The following is a 26,862-nucleotide window of genomic DNA, read 5'->3' as shown; positions in this document are numbered from 1 at the left end:
TTTCCGTTGCTTCCCGTCAACCCCGGGTATCATCCTGTACTGCTTCTTGACGGGCTTTCTCCCTTCACAGACCCGCCGGGTTGGAATGGATCGTAAAAGTCACTTCCACAGCATCTGGAGTTGATGGATTTAGCAAATAAAAGTACCGGACGCCCAGTTAAATTTGAATTTAAGGAAAACAAATAATTTATAGTGTAAGTATGTCCTATGTAATATTTGAGACTTGGCTCTGTTTGCTGCTCCTCACTACAGTAAGTGCTTTGTCCCGAAGCACGCACTTTTAGGACATTCTTTACTAAAAAAAAAAAAAAAAGTATTCATTGTTTATATGAAATTTAAATCTAACTGGGTGTCCTGTATTTTATCTAACAAACCTAAGTCAGTATCCCATCCAATGGCTTAAATGCTCTGCATGAATGCATAGAGGATTGAGGCACAGGGGTAGGAGAATCTCACCACCTTCAAAGCAGTCTGTGCAGATTTCACTGGCTTTTAGAAAAGTCTTTCCTCCCTATAGTTGCCATCCAGTGATTCTAATGCCAACCCTTGAGATTTCTAGAAAATATCTTATGATTTTTTGACCTCACTAACTGGTTATGTGTTTAAAAAGAGCTGTCATATCCCCAAATCCCTTTTTCCTACACCTAAATATGTCTGACTCTTCTGTGACAATTTCAAGTCCTCTTATCCTGATAATTGTCTAATTAACGTGATCCACTTTGTTTATATCCCTATAGTATGTAAAACTTTGAACACAGATACCCTTTAGTTTGAATCACAGTTTTTATATTAATGACCATGGATGGTTACTTTAATAAATTCTTAGGGTGCAGAGTGTAATTTGGGATTTCTATATTTGGAGCCTGGCATTCAGGAGGACCCTCCTCAATGAGGCCTCAGCTTACCTTTTTAACTGCATTTTCACTAACCCTTACCCTTTTCACTTCAGCCAAACCAAACAATATTTTGCCCATATGTACCCTGAGTTTTCAATGCCTTTCCCCAGGATGTGTCTCTTATCCAGTTTACCTTCATCCTCTTTTCTCCTCTTTCTTCACAGTCTCATTGCCACTAACCCTCTCTATTGCCTTCCCCACAAAGCTTCACTGGATTTCCCTGGCCAAGGTTATTTCTTCCTCCATGGAATTTCTCCTAGTTACTTGAGCTCTCAATTGTCATACTATTTACTTTCCAGCTTATATTTTAGTTGAATAATTCTTAACTTTTTTTTTTTTGGTTCTCTGAGCCCTTTGAGAATGTGATGAAAGCTGTAGACTTAACATAGTCTATTAAAAAATGGATATACAAAAGGTTTGTGTACAATTTAATCTTGTTTATATATCTCCAGGTCTACCTGTGAAACTCAGGTTAAGGACTACTAAATTCCTTGAAATCTAGAGCTTTATCTAATTCGGTTTTTTTTTGTTTTGTTTTTTTGGTTTTTTGGTTTTTTTTTTTTTTGTGGTACGCGGGCCTTTCACTGTGTGGCGTTGCGGAGCACAGGCTCCTGACGCGCAGGCTCAGCGGCCATGGCTCACAGCCACTCCGTGGCATGTGGGATCCTCCCAGACCGGGGCACAAACCCATGTCCCCTGCCTCGGCAGTCAAACTCTCAACCACTGCGCCACCAGGGAAGCCCTAATTCGTTTTATTTTTATCTGTGCTTTGTACAATGGCTTATACCTCAGAGATGCTTAGTAAATATTTATGGAATGAATAGATTTATCAGATTTGTTTAAAAGATAGATACATGTACAGAGGAAGCCTATTATAAGCCATACTATTATCTACAAATTTTACTGAAGAGTCAGTTATCCATTGCCCACAGTTAATATCTTAAGTCTCAGTTCACTGGCCCCGACCCCAGCATTAACAGGCTTGTACGTAATATGACTGGTGATGCCACTGCAAACTTTAGGCACAGTGAAATGTATTTATTAAATAGTAAACACTAATCCCTCTTACTTTTACTGTCTTGTTATAACAGGTGAAAAGAAACTTGGTACTGTTATCACTCCAGATACATGGAAAGATGGTGCAAGGAATACCACAGGTATTTTTCCTTTTAGAACGTGGAAACTGAATCAGATACTTCCTGTGAATAATGTTTTCACTTTTACATTATTTGTAAAATGATATGTTGTTAAGTGTACAATGTATTTTATCTGTTAAGGAATACTAGATACCCCAACAATTTAATATCTTTTCTATTTAGTTCTCTCAGTGACATGTCAGGGTTTCTAATTTGATAGGCAGGAGATAGCAAAATAATTAGATGATTTTTAAGCAATGAGTATATCACAGTAATTAATTTGATTCAGCTTAATTAGGGTTAGTATTGAAAGCCCCCTCTCCTCAACTGATTTTTATATTCTTGAACAAATTATTTAAATGTTTTCACTTTCATAATCATTAAATACAGTGAAGATGTTTTCAAAGGGAAGGAAAATATTTTTACTGTATTCAAGATCAATGGCACCAAAGTAGCAGGATCTAGATTTTACATTAGATAGAGTAAATATAGACCCATTCCTAAAGTCCTACTTTGAGTCTGAGAAATAAAATGATTGCCTTTTATCCAAATTTTTATTTTCCTAGTAAATAATTGTGTGGTTTTTTTTTTAAGTAGTGTCTTTGAAACCTGGCTACTAAATGAAATTTTTTAAAATTTTGATATATAGGCTAGTCTATTGGTAGGAGGTCAAAAAATGAACTTTCTAACTAATTGTTAAATGTTTCATGTATGTGTTATGTGTGAAATGTGTAGACGTAACACACTAAAATACATGTATATTTCAATGCAGAAAGTGGTGGAAGAAAGCTGAATGAAAATAAAGCTTTGACCTCAAAAAAAGCAAGGTAGGTATAAGAGCATCTATAAAGCAGTCATATAAATTTCCACTCTTTTTAATATTAAGTGTATTGGAAAGAATTTGTTTTGCCTCATTCTGTTGTGATAAAACATAGAGTTAGATAGTTCCAAGCATGCATAACCAAGCTGTCTGTTACAACCTGCTGATTTCACCCTGTTCGTTTTCACTGTATCAATATATAAAGATATTATATATAATTTTTATAATTTCACCAGAAAGCATGACTTATTTTTTCTAGTTCTTAATTTTCCTGCAAATCAGAGGCTGCAGAACAATGTGGACAGGTCATGAGCTCTGGAGTCAGACCTAAATTTGAATCTAGATTTTGTTACTGTCTAGCTGTATAACCTTAAGCAAGTTAAACCAGTTCTAAACTTTTCTGAACATTACTTTTTTACCTAGGAATAAGTATAAAAATGTCTCCCACCATAAAAACAATTTTTGACACCATGCTGTATTATATCCAGTCTTAAAACTTCCATGAATCCTTCCAGCTGCCATCCCATTTCCTTGCTTCCTTTTACAGAAAAAGTTTTCAAAAGCCATATCTAGATAGTACACTCTCAGTGTCCTTAAGTTCTATTTACCCCTTCAGCCACTCTAGTCAGGCCTCCATCTCCACCACACTCCTAAACCTACTCTTGTCAAGATCACACGTGACCTTTAAAACTGATGGCTACTTCTCTGTTCTTACCTTATGTAACCTTTAGAAAACTCTGTTTTTTGCAACCCTTTATTCTCTTGGCTTTGAGATACCACAGTCTCCTTTCCTCTTAACTCACTAACTGTTCCTTCTCAATTGAGTGCTTCTGGTCTCAATCCTAGACTTTTTTTTTTTTTCTGTTTATAAATTTATGATCTCTCCTCAAGTGACTTTAGTCCAGTGGCTTTAAATTCAAACTGTATGTTAATGAATTCCACATGTATATCTCAGTCCTGACTTTTCTGAGCTCCAAACATATATCCAGTTGCCTCCTTGACTTTTCCAATTCCATGTCTGACAGGCAACCTCTTTTTCCTTCAGTCTAATCATAGTCTTCTCATCATTGCTCTGTGGTCCAATCTAGCTGTGCAAAACTGGAATCCCTCACTGATTTCTTAAATTCCCTCACTTCCCATATCCACCAGCGAGTTCTTTGGCTCTACTACCAAAATATAGCCTGAATACACCTGTTTCTGTTCATCTCACTGCTATTACCCTCTTCTAAACCATCATTGTTTCTTACCTGGGTATTGTAATAACTTTCTGTCTCCCTGCTTCCTCTCTGGTTCCCTATAGTTCATTCTCATAATAACCAGGGTGGTCCTTTAAAAGGGCATGTAACTCCTTTGCTCAAAACCTTGCATTGGTTTTCTTTTTACATTGAATAAAATAAAAGCTAGGTCCCATACCATGTTCTTACAGGGTCCTCTGTGATTTGGCCCTTCATGCCTCTCTGACTTCCTATTGTGCCAACTCCTGCATCAGATATGCCAAGCCCACTCCCATTGGAATAGGTTTGTGCTTACTACTCCCTCTTCCGAGAATGCATTGCTAAGAGCTGGCTCTTTCTTGTTACTTGGGTCTCAGCTGAAATGTCACCTCCTCAGAGAGGGTCCTTAACCAGCATCTAAACTAATGTCTTCCTTCCTTCCCCTCATGTCCACCGCAGTATCCTCTCTGAATTTTCTCTACAACAGGTATTACTATCTTAAAAGTGTGGTTGTTTTCTTATTTATTATCTGTCTCCTCTCACTAGAATGTCAGCTTGATGAGGGCAGAGGCTTTGTCTGTCAAGTTCATCTTTGGTATTTAATAATAATAATAAAGCTTTTAATACATAAAGTGCCCAACACATAAAGGTGCTTATTAAATAATGGGTATAAAATAGCATGATAGACTTAAACTTCAGTGCATTGTCACATTATGTATTGTTGACTGACTTATTGATGTCTTCTAAGACCACGCAGTTATTATTGACCAAGTTGTTATGTTTTACAGAGTGTATAGTTTTAGGTACTTCCAGTTCCTTTATGCTCCCAAACTTACTTCTGTGTCATTAATAAGTAGCTGTTACTTTCGGGTATTTTAAACATCTCACATTGGAAAGTGTACGTAAGATTTCTGAGACATTGAAATCTACATTTTAGAATAAAGTATGGTTTTAAGAAAAAGTAATCTCTAGACATGTAGGTCCAAACAAATTGAGCGTATTATTAAAAGGAAGAATAGTGTCCACTCTTAACTTCTCTTGTGGGAAGTAAAGTGACATTCTTTTGGATTTGGAAAAATTAACCTTTAAAAATGAGCTGTTGGGGGCTTCCCTGGTGGCGCAGTGGTTGAGTGTCCGCCTGCCGATGCAGGGAACACGGGTTCGTGCCCCGGTCCAGGAGGATCCCACATGCCGTGGAGCGGCTGGGCCCGTGAACCATGGCCGCTAAGCCTGCACGTCGGGAGCCTGTGCTCCACAACGGGAGAGGCCACAACAGTGAGAGGCCCGCGTACCGCAAAAAAAAAAAAAAAAGAGCTGTTGTATCATACCCAAGAGAAGAAACCAGGTCTAGGACACTGTTGGTATTCAGTATATGAGTACGGTTACAAAAAGTTATTACCACTTTAATGGGAAGTATTTCCTCTAAAGTTATTTTGCCCTTCAGTCACTGTAAGGTCACATTTTTTTTAGTAGAAACTTTTTTATCCAAAGGGATTGCATAAGTTAATTGAAAATGTCAGTTGAAGTGGGCAATCATTAAAAGATACACATACCTTATTTTAAGTCAAAGCACATAACTGTACATGCATTCATCAGTCATTTGGCATTGAGACAAGGCTTTTTGAATATGAGTCTACTTTATAATTTTCCTTACATAAATCATAACCAGAATATATATTTCCAGTATCTTTAAGGTAGAGCAAGAACTGACACTTGTAAAGTACCAAGTCCTTCCACTTAGGATTTTTCCTCAATTATTAAGTTTTCTTACCCATGCCTAATTCCATAGCAGTTTTAATGATTCATACTTACCTGGTCATCCTAAAGTATTCATTTAGTTTTTAATAGAATCAGTCACTCTTTTTGTACTCTCATTACATGAGTTTCCATAATATTTAATTATATCACATGAATAGATTGACAAATACAACTTATAAACAGGTTTGGGATTAAGTACAGCTGACTCTTTATAAGCATAGAGCTTACATGGAAGGGGCAGAAGTGTGGAGACATATTAAAAGAGTAGCCATTTAGAAGAGTGCTATGCCTATCAATTGTAGAGCTTGATAGAGGGAACAGAGAGCATGAATTAATCACATTTGTTACTTAAGCGAGGTTATTTAAGAGTATTTCTATTGTATTGTACATTTTTCTTTCTTTAAAAAAAAAATCTCTAGATTTGATCCATATGGAAAGAATAAGTTCTCCACTTGCAGAATTTGTAAAAGTTCTGTGCACCAGCCAGGTTCTCATTACTGCCAGGGCTGTGCCTACAAAAAGGGTAAGTTTCCTTTACTACCATTTTTGAATTCATATCAAACCTACTTCTTTTGATACTGATTTGGATAACACAGTAAAGGAGTAGCCCTTCATAAATTAGTCATATGTTCTTTTTTCTAAGGCAAAATAAACTTAGAACTTGTCATAGTTAAAAGTATATATTTTCTTTTTTTCTTTTCTGATGCTGTTAAATTATGTTTTAAGCTTCAGGAGTGACTTAAATAAACCAAATCATTTGTATTGGTTAGCTATTTGATTAGTATTATTAGTTGTTATTAAGATTTGATTACTTACATGAGTTGTTTGTTTGTTTGTTTTAGGTATCTGCGCTATGTGTGGAAAAAAGGTTTTGGATACCAAAAACTACAAGCAAACGTCTGTCTAGATGTATTGAAGTTTCTGGCTTTCCGTATGATTTTACTCTTTGCTTGAATTTTCAACGCATAATATAGATGTTCAAGTTACAAAATAACATGTCTTAAGACAAGTTTAAACCAGGGAAGTAGATTGGTATTCATTTTTTTGCTCTCAAGAAGTTCTGAACAGCAGCAGTGTAACTAGTTTTTGCCTTAAGTTTTTATTTTCCTTACAAACATCGTATTGAACTGGAATAAGTGACAAATTTAATGAAAAATATTTTCCTTGTTCTGTATGCACTTTTTATTTATCATTACTCATGTAATTTTTATTATCCTTTCCCTCTACTTTATAGATATTGCAAAAGTATGAGAAGGAGGTTATTGATATTTGGCTTTGAACTTGGCATCCAGATTTGGAATTTTTCCCTCATTCCCTTTTGGTTGCATAGTTCTTAGGATCAGCAGTCCCTTAATTAATTGCAGCCTCATAAGGCATTTTAAGATCTGAGATCATTATTTCTAACTAGTTCCTTAAGTAATTAGCCCAGGCCCAAATCAAACAAAAGTTGTATTTATGTTATTTTTTATTTGTTCTTGAACAAAGTGCCAATACCCTTCATATGAGAATGGGAACGCAAGGAACACCCCACATAAATCCAAATGAATACACTGGATTTTAGAAAAACATATTACACATATTACCTTGAATTCAGACCATCATGAAAGCCAGGAGAACAGTGTGCATCCATGATGATGTGTAACGAATGAATCACCATTCCTTGGGAAAGCGCTTTGAAACAGAAACCAAACTTCTTTTTAACCTCTTCCTCTTCTCCTTCCCCACCAAAAATAAATAGACTAAGCAAACATTATGACTCTTTTTTTAAATATATATATACATAGATTGCTGAAAGACTACTTTGAGGTTTCTTTTTCTTTTTAATTGAAGTGAAGTTGATTTACAATGTTGTGTTAATTTCCGCTGTACAACAAAGTGATTCAGTTATACATATATATACCTTCTTTTTAAAATTCTTTTCCTTTATGGTTTATCATAAGATATTGAATGAAGTTCCCTGTGCTATGCAGTAGGACCTTGTTGTTTATCCATTCTATATATAATGGTTTGCATCTGCTAACCCCAAAATCCCAATCCATCTCCCTCCCCACCCCACCCGCATTGTTTGTTTCTTAGATAGGCTCATTTGTGTCATATTTTAGACTCTACATATAAGTGATATATGGTATTTGTCTTTCTCTTTCTGATTTATTTCTCTTAGTATGATAATCTCTGAGTCCATCCATGTTGCTGCAAATGGCATTATTTCTTTTTAATGGCTGAGTAATATTCCATTGTATACATGTACCACTTTTTTTTTTTTGGTGGTACGCGGGCCTCTCACTGTTGTGGCCTCTCCCATTGCGGAGCACAGGCTCCGGACACACAGGCTCAGCAGCCATGGCACACAGGCTGAGCCGCTCCACAGCATGTGGGATCTTCCCAGACCGGGGCATGAACCCGTGTCCCCTGCATCGGCAGGCAGACCCTCAACCACTGCGCCACGAGGGAAGCCCAACCACATCTTTTTTATCCATTCATCTGTCAATGGACATTTAAGTTGTTTCCATGTCTTGGCTATTGTGAATAGTGCTTCTATGAACATAGGGGTGCATGTATCTTTTTGAATTGTAGTTTTGTCTGGGTATATGCCCAGGAGTGGAATTGCTAGATCATATAGTAGTTCAATTTTTAGTTTTTTGAGGAACCTTTATATTGTTTTCCATAGTGGCTGTACCAACTTACATTCCCACCAACAGTGTAGGAGGGTTCCCTTTTCTCCACATTCTCTCCAGCATTTGTTATTTGTAGACATTTTAATGATGGCCATTCTGACCAATGTGAGGTGGTACTTCATCATAGTTTTGATTTGCATTTCTCTAATAACTAGTAATGTTGAGCACCTTTTCTTGTGACTGTTGGCCATCTGTATGTCTTCTTTGGAGAAATGTCTTTTTAGGGTTTCTGCCCATTTTTTGATTGGGTTGTTTTTCTGTTATTGAGTTATATAAGCTGTTTGTATGTTTTGGAAATTAAGCCCTTGTTGGTCACGTCATTTGTAAGTATTCTCTCCCAGTCTGTAGGTTGTCCTTTTAATTTTGTTTATGGTTTCCTTTGTTGTACCAAAGCTTGTAAGTTTGATTAGGTACCATTTGTTTATTTTTGCTTTTATTTCTATTGTTTTGGGAGACTGACCTAAAAAAAATTGGTACGATTTATGTCAGAGAATGTTTTGCCTATGTTGTCTTCTAGGAGTTTTATAGTATCATGTTTTATATTAAAGTGTTTAAGCCATTTTAAGTTTATTTTTATATATGATGAGAGGGTGTGTTCTAACTTCATTTATTTACATGTGGCTGTCCAACTTTCCCAACACCACTTGCTGAAGAGACCGTCTTTTTTCCATTGTATATTCTTGCCTCCGTTGTTGAAGATTAATTGACCGTAGGTGTGTGGGTTTATTTCTGGGCTCTCTATTCACTTTGAGGTTTCAGACAAAGATTTTTCTTACGCTGCCTTCAGATGTACAGGACTTCTGCTTTTGAAACCTGCAGCTTACTGTGGAATGCCAAAAAAGTATTCCTCATTACCAAGTGCAGTATAAATGCATAACAGTATAAAATGGAAGAATAGATAACATGATGATATATATGGTATAGATATCACATTTTTATTTGTTTTAAAATACTATGGAAAGTATTTAAAGTTTTAATTGTTTAATTTATCTATAAGGTTTTTTTCCCTAGGATACATTCTTATTCTTACCCAGAAAAATAATAAGGGTAATGAAAAATATAATAAATAACAACAGCTCTGAGGGCAAGAAGTATCTTCTCGTGCTTTAATTGGGGATTTTAAACTAAAATCAGTACAAGGGACCCATAATAGGACCTGGTTAAGAGAGTGACCCAGATCCATCAACAGCTGGGTTGGTCAACTTTGGGAAACTACATTTCTCATGTATCAACTGGGATCTGGACTTCCCCAACTCATATTTCATACTCATGCTGCCTTGACTAGCCTTCTTCTGTAAATGATCCAACAGCCAGACTGAGGTTCTCCTATGAAGATATTTGTCAGTATTATACCTCAGAATAGTTTAAGTATTATAAACCTTCATATTGTTGAAATAACAATATGACTCCCATAAATTGAATAAAAGAAGTTATTAAATGAGGAAGAAATTCGCAAAATAAAACATGAACGTAAAGTAGTTTTTAAAAAGGACTAAAAACAGGGCTTCCCTGGTGGCGCAGTGGTTGAGAATCCGCCTGCCGATGCAGGAGACACGGGTTCGTGCCCTGGTCCGGGAAGATCCCACATGCCGCGGAGCAACTAAGCCCGTGAGCCATGGCCGCTAGGCCTGCGCGTCCGGAGCCTGTGCTCCGCAATGGGAGAGGCCACAACAGTGAGAGGCCCGCATACCGCAAAAAAAAAATAAAATAAAATAAAAAGGACTAAAAACAGAAACGATAACATTAAAATGACAGGATTAAGATCAAACATAGCTTATATTAGAGTAAATAACATGTTTTTTTAAAAATCTCAGATTGTATTTAATACGTATATATGTCAGAAACAAATTCCAACAAGAACACTTCTTAAGTTCATTCATTCATTAAAATATGCAGCCATCAAAATGGTACAGGAATTACATATATGTGCAGAAGTTTATGTATACAGATAGAAGACATCTGAAAGCTACTAGTACTGTTTTTCTCTTTGGGGTGGAACTAAAGGTTGAGAAAAGAAAGACAACCCTTTACAGCCTCATGCCAACTACCTAATACTTTTTAGCTTCTAGTTCCCTTACCTGGGGAAGCAGGAGAGTACTAATAATATTCATATCTTAGAAATATATATTTACATGCATAGATATGTGTATATATTTTTTGAGAATTTCAGGCAAAAGAAATATATACATTGTTCTGCATTTCAACTTCTTAATGTTTCTATTTACTTTACCATTTTCTCTCTATCTCTTGTTACATGTTTTTTTTCTTGATCACATGATGAATACACTGCAGACATCATACCCTTTAATACTACATATATACTTCATAAGAACAAACATACTAAATTTGGTTATCAAATTCAGGAATTTAACATTGATATAATACTTTCATCTAATCTATAGTCCCTATTCCAATTTCATTTGCTGTTCCATTGGTAAATTTTGTTTTCAGCTATAGGATGTAGTCCAGGATCATATGCTAGATTATCATGACTCTAATCTGGACCAGTTCTTCAGCCGTTTTTTGTCTTTTGTAGTATTGATTTATTTGAAGAATACAGGACAGTTAAAGTATAGATTATCCTTCTTTTGGGGTTTTTCTGATTCTTCCTTGTGGTTAGATTCGGGTTATGCAATATGGGCTGAAATGCTGTGAGTGATATGTCCTCCCAGGGTCACATCCAGACTTCCAGAATGTCCCATTGCCTATTATTGGTGAAGTTAATTTGATCACTTGGATAAGATGTTGTCCAGTTTCTCCACTGTATAGTTCCCATTTTTTTCTTTTGTGATTAGATAATTTGTGAGGAGAAAGTTTGAGACCAGGTTGATTGATATTCTGTTCCTCATCAAACTTTCCCCTCCTAGATTTAGCATCTTTTGATAATTCTTGTCTGAATAAATTTTTACTGTGCTGTTTACAAAATTGTGATTTTTCTAACACATTATTCTTTCTGTATTAATTAATTGTCATTCTACTCTAAGGAAAAGGTTTCCCTTTATCTATCTATTTATCATGAGTATAGAATAAATGCTTTTTTCTGACCATTTGAGTGTTAGTTACAGATAATTCCTCTTTACCCCAAATATTTAAGTGTGTATTTTCTAAGAACAGGGATATTTTCTTCCATAACCACAGCACAATTATCAAAATCAGAAAATTAGCATTAATATAATACATTATCTAATATTTTCCATATTTCACTAGTTGTTCCAGTAATGGCCTTTGTTTGGGGGAAAAAATAGTCCAGGATAACACATTACATTTAGTTGTCAAGTCTCTAGTCTCCTTCAGTCTGGAACAGTTCTTCAACCTGTCTTTCAAAAATGTCAAGGTCATGAAAAACATATACCACTTATTTTGTAGTGTCCCTTAATTTGACATTTTCTGATGTTTGTTTATGATTAGATTGAGCTTATGCATTTTTGGCAGGAATATCATAGAAGTGATGCTGTGTCCTTTTCAGTGCATCATATTCTGATATCAGTTGTCCCATCACAAGCTGTTAATTTTGATCACTTGTTTTAGGTGGTATCTGCTAGATTTTTCAACTGTAAAGATTCTTAATTTTTTCTTTTAAATTAACAAGCATTTTGTGGGGAGATACTTAGAGACTGTAAATATTCTGTTTCTCAGCAAATTTTCATACACTAAGTTTAGCATCCAGTGATGTTTCTTGGCTGAATTAATTGCTACTCTGCTGGCTGCCAAATTGTGGTTTTCCAATTCTGTCACTCCTTCTACATTTACTAGTTGGCATTCTACTGTAAGGAAAAGACTTCTCTTCTCACTTATATTAGTATGAACTCATAAATTCCTATCTTATTCTGTCTGTTACTCTCATTTGTTTTAATGTCACATTGCCCCATATTTGGCCACTGGGAGACCTTTTAGGCTGGCTTCTGGGTCTTTTTGACATGTTTTTATCATTCTTTGAGAAATTTCTTACTTTTCAGCACAAAATGTTCCAAGTTTATCTTGTTTTTTTCCCTCCACCCTATCCCTGGAATCAGCCATTTCTTCAAAGATCCTTAGTTTCTTTTAGTGGAGAATGGTGTTTAGAAACTAAGATCTGGGCCTGCTGAGTGTCATTGTTTCTAGGCCCCTTCAACAGAAAGAACTAGGAAACATTAAAAATCACCAGTTTTTCTGATATCTCCATTTCCAATCCAACCCCACAGGGTTCTTCCTTGTCTTTACCCATTCCATATTTGTACCTTCTTCCACAGTGAGAACCCAGGACTCCAGCATTATTATTTGCAGAACTCTGTTTTTTTGTTTTGTTTTGTTCTGTTTTTTTTAACTTTTGGTTGCACCACGTGTCATGCAGGCTTTTAGTTCCTGGACCAGGGATCAAAACCGAGCCCCCTGCAGTGGAAGCGTGGAGTCTTTAATCACTGGACTGCCAAGGAGGTCCCCAGAACTCTGAATTTTTTAATACTGGTCATGTGTGGTTTTTTTGGTTTTTTTTTGTTTGTTTGTTTGTTTGTGGTACGCGGGCCTCTCACTGTCGCGGCCCCTCCCATCGCGGAGCACAGGCTCCGGACGCACAGGCCCAGCGGCCATGGCTCACGGGCCCAGCCACTCGGCATGTGGGATCTTCCCAGACCGGGGCACGAACCCGCGCCCACTGCATTGGCAGGCGGACTCCCAACCACTGTGCCACCAGGGAAGCCCTGGTCATGTGTTTTATAATTAAAAATAGTTTTAAGTTTTTAAAAAATCTAAGTAAGCAAGCAGGAGAATTATACATGTGAATGTCGTTCATTAGTCTGTTACTACAGAAGAAAAGTTTTGGAACTTTTGTGCATGTGCTGCCTCCCAGATAAATTTGGTAAGTGAATAAATGGTAGTAAATACTTGTTTTGAATCAGCTAACATTTATTGGATCTATAATACTACATTCACATCCCTAATCAGACTACTGTTATTGGTCCCAAGTGTTTTGCTCATAAGCAAGAACTTGATAAACAACCCATCAAATTAATGTAAAATTGTAAAATTAAGGGGTGATGATAGGCACAAAGAAAATATATTGAAAGAATATAAAGAGAGAGACTGGTTCAAAAACAACAATTCTAGCAATAAAAAAAGAATAGGAACTAGACTAAGGTGATACTAGGAGAATCGAAGTGAAGGGACAGATTTGAAAGACCTGATAAAAGCTTCGACAGCCTTGTTGACTAAATGAGGAAATCAGAAGTTGAGTCATAGTGGGTCTCATTTAGATGTTGTAATAGTATTGATTCTCCACCAGAGGGCAATGGTGTTTTTTCTTGGTTTTTAATTTTCCATCATGCTGAAAGATTTGCAGTTTTAGCAACTTAAAGATCAAATAGATGGACGTAAATCTCCAACAACATTGTGAACAAGATATCCAGAGAAACTTAACTATACAATAAAAATCCTGGAAAATATTTACATACATACATATGCATATAAGTATATAAAACTTGTACCTGTGTATGATTTTAAAATATAGAGTTGATTAAACTGGCAAGAAAGTGATGATGATCCTCAGAGGCCAGAAACAAAGGGAAAGTGCAAGTCCAAAGTGTAAAATAGCACCAAAGCCAGTACTTGCCTTAAAGAATATCTTCCAATTTCGCAATGCCTAAAGCCTACATCTCAAAGCATCACGTGCATGGAAGACAAAGCCCTGGACTTGAGCAAGGTGGGAAGGTTAGATAAGAGACATGTGCGTTAAGCATGGAGCCCTACAAGGCAACAATTTCAGTGGATTTACTTTAAAACCCCACTTATACACAAAAAGGTAGTGGGAATACATTCTTATGGCCTTAGCCCTGGGAAAACCAGGGGAAGAAAATTAAAATCTCTCCAGAGACTTTAGCACAAAGATCCAGAGATAGAAAATATGAAGTAGAAATTGAGACATGAAAGGTAGAGGCAAAAGGTCTGACCTACATCCAAAACAGACATGTTTAAATTTTTTTCATAATAAATAGTTTTATTAAGAACAGGAACGAAAAAGACATTTTTAGGCAAGGGAATTTAAACCAGCAGATCCTCAGTAGAGGACATTCCAAAAGGCATACTTCAGGAAGAAGAAAATGAGCTCAAAAATTGATGAAATGTAAGAAAGAATGATCAGTCCCAGAAAATGGTAAATATGCAGGTAACTGTAGGCAAACATTGATTATATAACATGATAATATCTAATTTGTGGAGTTAATAAGAACAAATACTAGGAAATATTAAAATATAGTTGATCAGGTTAAGTACTCAAGAAGAAAAAGATATTGACAAACTTTCAACTTGGTCAAGTTAAAAAATACATGTTAAAATTTCTTAAATAACAAAGAATAAAATAAACAGCATATTTTCCAAGCCGGAGGTATTATATGGAATGAGGGAAAATATATTAATGCAAAAGAAGTAAAAAGAGTGGCTCTGGGGGGAAGGCATTTAGAGAATAGAAGGGATGAAGTAAGATGAAGGCAATAAATTCAAATGTATCTCTAACCACAACTGATGTGAATATACTAAATTTTCCAGTTAAATATTTTCACTTTTTTTTTTAAAGTTCCAGCCAAATGCTAAAGTGTGTTTATAGTAAAAGGATGGGAAAGTATATCAGGCAGACACTAACTAAAATAAAACTGGTGTGGCTATATTAGTGTAGAAAAGGTAAGTCTTAAGGCAAAAAGCATTACTAGAGGGAAAAAAGATCATTACATACTTATAAAAGGTTCAAGTTTCCAAGAAGATAAAAACAATTCTAAGTTATATACTGCTAATGATATAGCTTCAAAATATATAAAGCAAAAATTGACAAAAGTGTTCTAGTGAAAGATTTTACGTACTTTTTGCACTAATTGATGAAACAAGCAGACAAGCCTCTTAGATAGCCTCATCCACCAGAGGGCAGACAGCAGAAACAAGAAGAACTACAATCCTGCAGCCTGTGGAACAAAAACCACATTCATAGACAGGATGAAAAGGCAGAGGGCTATGTACCAGATGAAGGAACAAGATAAAAGCCCAGAAAAACAACTAAATGAAGTGGAGATAGGAAACCTTCCAGGAAAAGAATTCAGAATGATGGTGAACATGATCCAGGACCTCGGAAAAAGAATGGAGGCAAAGATCGAGAAGATGCAAGAAATGTTTAACAAAACCTAGAAGTAAAGAACAAACAGATGAACAATACAATAACAAATGAAATCTACACTAGAAGGAATCAATAGCAGAATAACTGAGGCAGAAGAACGGATAAGGGACCTGGAAGACAGAATGGTGGAATTCACTGCTGCAGAACAGAATAAAGAAAAAAAAAATGAAAAGAAATGAAGACAGCCTAAGAGACTTCAGGGACAACATTAAATGCAACAACGTTCGCATTAGAGGGGTCCCAGAAGAAGAAGAGAGAGCGAAAGGACCCGAGAAAATTTTTGAAGAGATTATAGTCAAAAACTTCCCTAACATGGGAAAAGAAATAGCCACCCAAGTCCAGGAAGCGCAGAGTCCCATACAGGATAAACCAAAGGAGAAATACGCTGAGACACGTAATAATCAAATTGGCAAAAATTAAAGACAAAGAAAAATTATTGGAAGCAGCAAGGGAAAAATGACAAGTAACATACAAGGGAACTCCCGTAATGTTAACAGCTGATTTCTCAGCAGAAACTCTACAAGCCAGAAGGGATTGGCATGATATACTTAAAGTGATGAAAGGGAAGAACCTACAACCAAGATTACTCTATCCGGCAAGGATCTCATTCAGATTCGATGGAGAAATCAAAAGCTTTACAGACAACGAAAAGCTAAAAGAATTCATCACCACCAAACCAGCTCTACAACAAATGCTGAAGGAACTTCTCTAAGTGGGAAACACAAGAGAAGAAAAGGACCTACAAAAACAAACCCAAAACAATTAAGAAAATGGTCATAGGAACATACATATCGATAATTACCTTAAACCTGAATGGATTAAATGCTCCAACCAAAAGACACAGGCTTGCTGAATGGATACAAAAACAAGACCCATATATATGCTGTCTACAAGAGACGCATTTCAGACCTAGAGACACATACAGACTGAAAGTGAGGGAATGAAAAAAGATATTCCATGCAAATGGAAATCAAAAGAAAGCTGGAGTAGCAATACTCATATCAGATAAACTAGACTTTAAAATAAAGAATGTTACAAGAGACAAGGACGGACACTACATAATGATCAAGGGATCAATCCAAGAAGAAGGTATAACAATTATAAATATATATGCACCCAACATAGGAGCACCTCAATACATAAGGCAACTGCTAACATCTGTAAAAGAGGAAATCGACAGTAACACAATAATAGTGGGGGACTTTAACACCTCACTTACACCAATGGACAGATCATCCAAACAGAAAGTTATTAAGAAAACAGAAGCTTTAAATGACACAATAGACCAGATAGATTTGATTGATATTTATAGGACATTCCATTCAAAAACAGCAGATTACACTTTCTTCTCAAGTGCGCACAAAACATTCTCCAGGATAGATCACATCTTGGGTCACAAATCAAGCCTCAGTAAATTTAAGAAAATTGAAATCATATCAAGCATCTTTTCTGACCACAACGCTGTGAGATTAGAAATGAATTACAAGGGCTTCCCTGGTGGCGCAGTGGTTGAGAATCCGCCTGCCAATGCAGGGGACACGGGTTCGAGCCCTGGTCCGGGAGGATCCCACATCCATGGCTAGGCCCGTGAGCCATGGCCGCTGAGCCTGCGTGTCTGGAGCCTGTGCTCCGCAACGGGAGAGGCCACAACAGTGAGAGGCCCGTGTACCGTAAAAAAAAAAAAAAAAAAAGAAAAGAAAAGAAATTAATTACAGGGGGAAAATCGTAAAAAACACAAACACATGGAGGCTAAACACTACGTTACTAAATAACCAAGAGATCACTGAAGAAATCAAAAAGGAAATCAAAAAATACCTGGAGACAAATGAAAATGAAAACACGACAAGCCAAAACATGGGATGCAGCAAAAGCAGTTCTAAGAGGGAAGTTTATAGCTATACAAGCCTACCTCAAGGAACAAGAAAAAATCTCAAATAATCTAAAGGAACTAGAGAAAAAAGAGCAAACAAAAACCAAAATGAGCAGAAGGAAAGAAATCATAAAGATCAGAGCAGAAATAAATGAAATAGAAACAAAGAAAACAATAACAAAGATCAATAAAACTAAAAGCTGTTCTTTGAGAAGATCAAATTGATAAACCATTAGCTAGACTCATCAAGAAAAAGAGGGAGAGGACTCAAATCAATAAAATTAGAAATGAAAAAGGAGAAGTTACAACAGACACTGCAGAAATACAAAGCATCCTAAGAGACTACTACAAGCAACTCTATGCCAATAAAATGGACAACCTAGAAGAAATGGACAAATTCTTACAAAGGTATAACCATCCATGACTGAACCAGGAAGAAATAGAAAATATGAACAGACCAATCACAAATCATGAAATTGAAACTGTGATTTAAAATCTTCCAACAAACAAAAGTCCAGGACCAGCTGGCTTCACAGGTGAATTCTGTCAAACATTTAGAGAAGAGCCAACACCCATCCTTCTCAAACTCTTCCAAAAGATTGTGGAGGAATGAACACTTCCAAACTCATTCTGTGAGGCCACCATCACCCTGATACCAAAATCAGACAAAGATACTACAAAAGAAGAAAATGATAGCCCAATATCACTGATGTATATAGATGCAAAAATCCTCAACAAAATACTAGCAAACAGAATCCAACAACACATTAAAAGGATTACACGCCATGATCAAGTGGGATTTATCCCAGGGATGCAAGAATTCTTCAGTATACACAAATCAATCAATATGATACACCATATTAACAAATTGAAGTAGAAAAACCATATGACCATCTCAATAGATGCAGAAAAAGCTTTTGACAAAATTCAGCATCCATTTATGATAAAAGCTCTCCAGAAAGTGGGCATAGAGGGAGCCTACCTCAACATAATAAAGGCCATATATGACAAACCCACAGCAAACATCATTCTCAGTGGTGAAAAACTGCAAGCATTTCCTCTAAGATCAGGAAGAAGACAAGGATGTCCACTCTCACCACTACTATTCAACATAGTTTTGGAAGTCCTAGCCATGGCAATCAGTGAAGAAAAAGAAATAAAAGGAATACAAATTGGAAAAGAAGTAAAACTGTCACTGTTTGGAGATGATATGATACTATACATAGAGAATCCTAAAGATGCCACCAGAAAACTACTAGAGGTAATCAATGAATTTGGTAAAGTTGCAGGATACAAAATTAATGCACAGAAATCTCTTGCATTCCTATATGCTACTGATGAAAAATCTGAAAGAGAAACTAAGGAAACACTCCCATTTACCATTGCAACAAAAAGAATAAAATACCTAGGAATAAACCCACCTAGGGATTCAAAAGACCTGTATGCAGAAAACTATAAGACACTGATGAAAGAAATTAAAGATGATACCAACAGATGGAGAGATATACCATGTTCTTGGATTGGAAGAATCACTATTGTGAAAATGACTATACTACCCAAAGCAATCTACAGATTCAATGCAATCCCTATCAAATTACCAATGGCATTTTTTACAAAATTAGACAAAAAATCTTAAAATTTTTATGGAGAAACAAAAGACCCCAAATAGCCAAAGCAGTCTTGAGGGGAAAAAACGGAGCTGGAGGAATCAGACTCACTGACTTCAGACTATACTACAAAGCTACAGTAATCAAGACAATATGGTACTGGCATAAAAACGGAAACATAGATCAGTGGAACAAGATAGAAAGCCCAGAGATAAACCCATGCACCTATGGTCAACTAATCTATGACAAAGGAGGCAAGGATATACAATGGAGAAAAGACAGCCTCTTCAGTAAGTGGTGCTGGGAAAACTGGACAGCTACATGTAAAAGAATGAAATTAGAACACTCCCTAACACCATACACAAAAGTAAACTCAAAATGGATTAGAGACCTAAATCTAAGACTGGACACTGTAAAACTCTTAGAAGAAAACGTAGGAAGAACACTCTGACATAAATCACAGCAAGATCTTTTTTTATCCACCTCCTAGAGTAATGGAAATAAAAACAAAAATAGACAAATGGGACCTAATGAAACTTAAAAGCTTTTGCACAGCAAAGGAAACCACAATCAAGACGAAAAGACCACCCTCAGAATGGGAGAAAATATTTGCAAATGAATCAACGGACAAAGCATTAATCTGCAAAATATATAAACAGCTCATGCAGCTCAATGTTAAAAAAACAAACAACCCAATCCAAAAATGGGCAGAATACCTAAATAGACATTTCTCCAAAGAAGACATACAGATGTCCAAGAAGCACATGAAAAACTGCTCAAAATCACTAATTATTAGAGAAATGCAAATCAAAACTACAATGAGGTATCACCTCACACCAGTTAGAATGGGCATCATCAGAATATCTACAAACAACAAATGCTAGAGAGGGTATGGAGAAAAGGGAACCCTCTTGCCCTGTTGGTGGGAATGTAAATTGATAACAGCCACTATGGAGAACAGTATGGAGGTTCCTTAAAAAACTACAAATAGAATTACCATATGATCCAGCAATCCCACTACTGGGTATATACCCAGAGAAAACCATAATTCAAAAAGACACATACACCCCAATGTTCATTGCAGCACTATTTACAATAGCCAGGTCACGGAAGCAACCTAAATGCCCATCGACAGACAAATGGATGAAGAAGATGTGGTACATATATACAATGGAATATTACTCAGCCATAAAAAGGAACGAAATTGTGTCATTTGTTGAGACATGAATGGATCTAGAGACTGTCATACAGAGTGAGGTAAGTCAGAAAGAGAAAAACAAATATCGTATATGAACGCATATATGTGGAACCTAGAAAAATGGTACAGATGAACTGGTTTGCAGGGCAGAAATTGAGACACGAATGTAGAGAACAAACATATGGACACCAAGGGGGAATGCCGTGGGGTTATGGGGGTGGTGGTGTGATGAATTGGGTGATTGGGATTGACATGCATACATTGATGTATATAAAATTGATGACTAATATGAACCTGCTGTATTTTAAAAAATTAAAATTAAAAAAAAACTTTTTAATAAAAAAAATTTAAAAAACAAGCAGCGTAAATATAAAACTTCAATAAGATTTGAACAGTACAATTAACGAACTTGACCTAATGGACACATAAAATATCATACCAGTAACTGAATAATTTGCATTCATAAGCATGCCAGGAACACTTACAAAAAAAAAAAAAATCATGTACTAAGCCATAAGACAGGTCTCAACAATTTTCAGAAATTTGATATCAGAAAAACCAACCTTTAATTACAACACAGTTAGGTTAGAAATCAACAGCAGAAACAATTTTTAAAAACTATACAGTGTCCCTCTGTATCCTTGGGTGCTACATCCACAAATTCAACCAACCACAGGTTGAAAATATTCCCCCCAAAATTTTCCAGTAATGTCTAAAAAGCAAAACTTGCATTTGCCATGTGCTGGCAACTATTTAGATTTCATCTACATTGTATTTTACAACTATTTACATAGCATTACATTATAGGCATTATAAATAATCTAGAGATCATTTAAAGTTTACAGGAGAGAAGATGTACATAAGTTATATGGAAATACTACACCATTTTATATAACGGATTTGAACATCTGTGAATTGTGGTCTGTGTGTGTGTGGGGGGGGTATCCTGGAAACAGTTCCCTGCAGATATCAAAGGACAACTGTATTCAGAAATGTAAGACATACTTCTGGATAACTAATGAGTCTGAAAAATCATAGTGGAATTAGAATATACTTAAGATCAAATAATGAAAATAATTTATCAAAATTTGTGGGATATAGCTAAAGTGGAATTCGAAGGCTTTAAATGCTTATATGGGAAAAGAAAGTGACAATGAGCTAAGAATCAGACTGAAGTTAGAAGACAAATACAAAGAATGTAGGGAGAAGGAATTAATAAAAATAAGATCATAAATGAATCACATGTAAAATGAAGATACAGTAGAAAAAATGGAGCTCAAAAAGCTAAAAGTTCATTCTTTGTAAAAACTAATAAAATTCTAAAACCTATAGCAAGACTGATAAAGAAAAAAATTAGGAATAGTCAATTTTAAGAATAAACAGTGGGGCTTCCCTGGTGGCATGGTGGTTGAGAGTCTGCCTGCTGATGCAGGGGACACGGGTTTGTGCCCCAGTCCAGGAAGACCCCACATGCTGCGGAGCGGCTAGGCCCGTGAGCCATGGCCACTGAGCCTGCGCATCCGGACGGAGCCTGTGCTCCGCAACGGGAGTGGCCACGACCACAACAGTGAGAGGCCCGCGTACCTAAAAAAAAAAAAAAAAAAAAGAATAAACAATTGAACATGATTATAGATAAAGCAAAGCAAAGCTAAGAATATTATGGATGCTTTTATGCCAGTATGAGTTGAAGAATATTAGATGAAATGGATATTTTCTTATAAAAATAATAATGATTAACTCAAGAATAAACTGAAAAACCTGAAATGTCCTATAATCACTAAAGAAATTTTATCAGGAATCAAACATTAGAATGAGATGGTTTTACACGTGAATTATACAAAAATTCAAATAACAAGTGATTCCAAACTTACACAGACTTTTTCAGACAAGAGGAAAAGTAGGAATACTCCTCAACTCACTTATAAGTCTAGTATAACCTTGTTACCCAAATCAGGCAAGTACTGTAAAGAAAAGAAAATTACAGAGCATTATCAGTCATGAGCATAGATGGAAAATATTAGAAAACTAATTCAGCAACGCATAACAGTTGATATTATTTTGTGACCAATACGAGTTTATCCCAGGAATGCAAGATTGGCCAACATTTTTTAAAATCTATTAATTCATTACCCACATTAACAAATGAATGCAAAAAACTATATGATTATTTTTTATAAAATCCAACAAACAATGAAAACTAGAATAGAAATTCCTTAGCCTAGTAAAAGGTAACATCAAAAGCCCACAGCAAATATCCTATCAAGTATTAAATGCATTGCCTTTAAAATTAGTAACGAGACAATGCCTACTCTTACCACTTCTATTCAACATTGTACTAGAGATTCTAGCAAGTGCAGTAAAACAAGACAAAGAAGAAAAACGGTATCGAGATTAGAAGGAAAAAGCAAAACTAATTGTTTGCAGTATTCCAGTATTTTGTGGATCCCAAAAGACTCCACAGCAAATTATTAGGCTGAATAAACAATTTATCCAATTTACCACAAAGGAGATCAGTACAGAAAAGTAGAATGCATTTAAGCATACCAGCAAAAACAAAATGTAATTTAAAAATATACCCTATATAATAGAAACCAAAATATAAGAATATAACAGAAGGTGTCCAAGTGCTTTTGGAGAAAGTTATAAAATTTATTGAACAAGATAGAACTCAACAAGCTGATCATAAAATTTATATGGAAGAGCAAAGGGCCAAAAGACACTTTTAAAGAATAATAAATTGGAGGGTCTTGATGTACCAAGCATCAAAGTTTTTCATAAAACTGAAGTATTAGGACTCTATTCTACCAGCACAAGACAGAAACAGACCAGGAGTTGATGAATACATATATGGGAAGGTGGTATATGACACAAGTGGCACTGTAAATCAATGGGGAAATTCTTCAGTAATTCAGACTGGATCCCTGTACACAAAAGTCAAATCCAGGACTTAGGTGTGAAAGGTAGTCCTGTTGTCCAATATCAGAAAACAGTTTTCTAGATTTTGTCTGGTTTCTTAACTGTTTAGAGCAGTAAGGTAAGTTTGGTTCCTGGCAGTCCATCATGGTCATAAGTGGAAGTCAAGTGTAGTTTTGTAGTTTTCCTCTTCCCACACAGTCTGTTTCCTCCACGTTGCTTTTATGTTTGTTTAGGTCTCTGTCTTCCTTGTTAGTTTTCTTCAAATGTCTGGCCTTTTTTTGTTTCTGCTTACTCTTAATAGTGTGGGGAGACTATTGGAAACTCTGCTCGTGTTGGTAGACAAATTGACCATGAGTTTCATGTAAGGCAGAGGTTATCAACAGTAACACTACTGATGTTTTAGATTGGCTAATCCTTTGTTGTCAGATGCTTTTCTTGTGCATTGTAGGATATTTAGCAGCATCCCTAGCCTCTACCCACTAGATGCCAGAACCCCCAACCCTACCAAGTTTTGTGAAAATAAAAAATGTCTCCAGACATTGCCATATGCGTCTTAAGTTGAGAATCACTGATTTAGGGTGATTCTGTCTAAGCAAAGGGACGTTGAAGTCAGTATGTTTAGATACTTCTTTTTGAGGTGGTCATATTCTCCACAGAATAGTCCTCCAATTTCTCTTGCCTAAGGATAAAGTGGAAGAAAGCAGGAAGCCTTAGTATTCGATATACAGGCATTCACTTATTTTTCCTGTTTTAAGTACTTCATACCGACCCTCAACTGTGCCTGGTTTTCCTCCATCCAGAAACCATCTGTTTACCCATCTCTGGAGCCTAAATCTCTAGACTTTGGCCAGAGTGTGGGACGGGCAATCACCAGTGATGTGGAGTATGGGGAGGGGAGAAATCCAGGAAGCTATGTGATCCTCAAACAGCCTCCATTCAACTAACCAGTCTTCCTTATTTCAAAATCCTGTTTCACCCCACTTCCAGAGGCACCATCAATCCTTGAGTCTTTTGAGGATTCTGGAGTGCATATAGAATTTATTTTTATCTTAATGTCAGTTTACAATTTGGTCTTTCAAGTTTGCCAAGTCCATTACTATTTGTCTGCTTTCTACCCTCCAAAATTTGGTTCCTTTGGTATCCTCTTTCACTCTTTTTATCCTTAGGATTTATTCCACCCCCTTAAGTGGCTTTACTGTATTTTTATATGAGGAGATTGAGCAGGATAAAAGTTAGATATGTTTCATTCCACTGTCTTTATCCAGAAGCTTCAATTCCATAGACTTTTGATAGTTGTCATGTTTCTAATTGTCACCAGACATTTACCCTTTGGAATGTGGGCCGTCAGGTGGAAGGGAACAGATACAGCCTTTATTTCCTTCCCCTCTTTCTATTTCATATAGATAATGTGATAATTGGGAGGTGGGAATGAAGAGAAAGATGTTAACAGAGGATATGGGAGATTAACTCGTTGAAACTGAAGTTCATGTTGAAGGGTTATGGGAGATATGAATACAATAAATAGATAAGGTGGGACCAGATTATGAAGCCTACAATACTGGTTTGAATATATCATATTGGATCCAGGAGGCAGTAGAAAAGTATTATGGACTTTTCATCTGAGAAGTGATTTGATGAAAGTAGGTTTTATAAATATTAATCTTAAGAGCTCTGATAACAGATGGACAAGAATAGGGAATGAGTAGAGGCAGAGGAGCTTTCCAGGAGACTGTGGCTGATATCCAGATAGGAGTGATAAACTAGGCCATAATGGGAGGGATGGGAATGGAAAGGACAGATTTAAAAGTCATTGACAAGGAAAATTTGATTGTATTTGTTACCTCCAACAGGTATAGAAGTTAAATAGATCACAATTGAATGTGCAGAATCTCATATTCATGGGTGGTAGATCTAAACACATTAAATAAAATGTTGGTGTGGCAGGAAATGTGCCTGATAGAGCACCGCATGATTCAGTAATTGAGAAAGGCCCAATCAAGACAGCTCAAGAAAAAGGAAAGGGAAGCTGTTGAGAATTCACAGAGGGGTCGCATTGGAATATAAACATTCCTGAAGAACAACCAGCCTTCTGGGACTGGAGAGAAACAGAAACAGTTTCTCTGTTTTACTTCGGCTTTTTCCATGAACACATCTTGTACAAGGCCCACAGAGGGCTATTCTAATCCCTGAGGCCATGTGACCTTTCTGGCTACATCTCTACCACCAACTGCTTCTTCCCTCTAGTCTTTCAGTTAAATTACTGAAAGAGAATTTGGACCCAGCTCCACCTTTCATTTTAGGGCACAAGTTACACATACCTGAGCAGCCAGCAGTGACAGAGGATAGGTTGGGGAAGGGATGGTTACACAGTGATGTCCAGTCAACACAACCACAAACACAGCAGGCACATTGACCCGCCCAGGCGAAAGAATTGTTTTAATGCATCTGAATTAGAAAGGAAACTGAAACTTTTTGGTGTATAACCTTACCTTTTAAAGTTGGTGTCAGCTACAGAATCCCCAAGCTACCTTACAAAGCCACCATGAGTGGTGGAAGTGTGAAAAGATTATAGGATTGGCTTAGTGTGCATATTCCTTCTATGTAAGTAGTTTGCACTTCAAACTAACAACTCTGTGAATCCAGCACGAGGTCTGCTGCCTGCGAGTCAACTGGCCTCTTTGACAACACCAGACGATCCTCATTCAGGCTTCCTTATGTAATGTTTGTAGAAAAAGGGCACCGTTTGCTGACCAGTAGACCAATACACTGTCATCATGGCCCCACAGAAATTGGTCTGCTGTGGTGCTCCAACAAACTCGTAATTTTTTCAAATGAGCTCATTCATAATTTTTCTACATCTGTGCAGTTCAAGATCAAGGGTCAGCAAACTATGATTCACAGACTAGTTGCCTATTTTTGTATATAAAGTTTTATTGGAACACAGCTATGGCCATTCAGTAATAGATTGTCTATGGTTTCTTTTGTGTACAGTGGCAGAGTTGCAAACCTAAAATATTTACTACCTGGCCCTTTAAGAAAACGTTTGCTGACCCCTGTTCTAGATAGTTCTAGCAATGATCAGCATTTTGGGAAAAATCTTGGGTAGATATAAAAGACAGCAGCTTCACAGTAGTGGTACAGTGTTTTCCCACACTGCTACTTTTATTGTTTCTTAGTTCCTTAATCACTTTATGGACCACATTTAGGGCCAGAAGTCACTCAGACATCTCTCAAGATTGTCTTATTGGCCTAAACTCATATTATTCTACATTCATAGATTAAACTATTAAGTAATTTGATCTAGATGACTAAAGCAAATGTCTTTAGTCTGTTCTGATTATTTACCCTCAGATTTTATTTTCTTGCTACATTCACTCAAGAATAATAGTATGTAATTATTTCCTGTGTGATCTGGAATGTCGGGGCCTCTTGCCAAATGCAGTCCTTTGATTTGTTTCCACAACATGTAGCTGGCCTTTAGTTGATGTGGTTGAGGTTCCCCAAACAGGATATTAATTTTCGCACAGCTGGAGAAACATATTCCTATTTCATGATTTAGTTGGCTAAAGATCCTTCTACCTTCTCTCACTATCCTTCATTTATAAAATAAATGTTAATTTGGTTTCTTTGTGGATCGTTT

The 26,862-nt window shown here is 36.4% G+C and overlaps 1 protein-coding gene across 3 annotated transcripts in view; it reads left to right on the top strand.

Annotated features, from left to right (window-relative positions):
- The window catches only part of CRIPT (CXXC repeat containing interactor of PDZ3 domain), a 136,095-nt gene that overhangs the window by 390 nt on the left and 108,843 nt on the right, over positions 1-26,862 (top strand). Inside the window, exons 2-5 of one of the 3 annotated variants that reach the window (XR_010835547.1) lie at positions 1,988-2,053; positions 2,805-2,859; positions 6,244-6,347; positions 6,667-6,755. Coding sequence is in view for 2 of the 3 variants with exons in the window: in XM_059078348.2 (XP_058934331.1) it covers positions 1,988-2,053; positions 2,805-2,859; positions 6,244-6,347; positions 6,667-6,731 (290 nt within the window). In the remaining variant the exon portion in view is untranslated. Of the gene's footprint in view, positions 1-1,987; positions 2,054-2,804; positions 2,860-6,243; positions 6,348-6,666; positions 7,573-26,862 lie in introns of those variants that run through there. The other 2 variants (XM_059078348.2, XM_067007649.1) reach the window with 2 other exon arrangements.

Source organism: Kogia breviceps, chromosome 11, assembly GCF_026419965.1.
Source record: "Kogia breviceps isolate mKogBre1 chromosome 11, mKogBre1 haplotype 1, whole genome shotgun sequence".
NCBI classification, from domain to species: domain Eukaryota; kingdom Metazoa; phylum Chordata; class Mammalia; order Artiodactyla; family Physeteridae; genus Kogia; species Kogia breviceps.
This window is presented reverse-complemented; position numbering and strand designations above follow the sequence as displayed.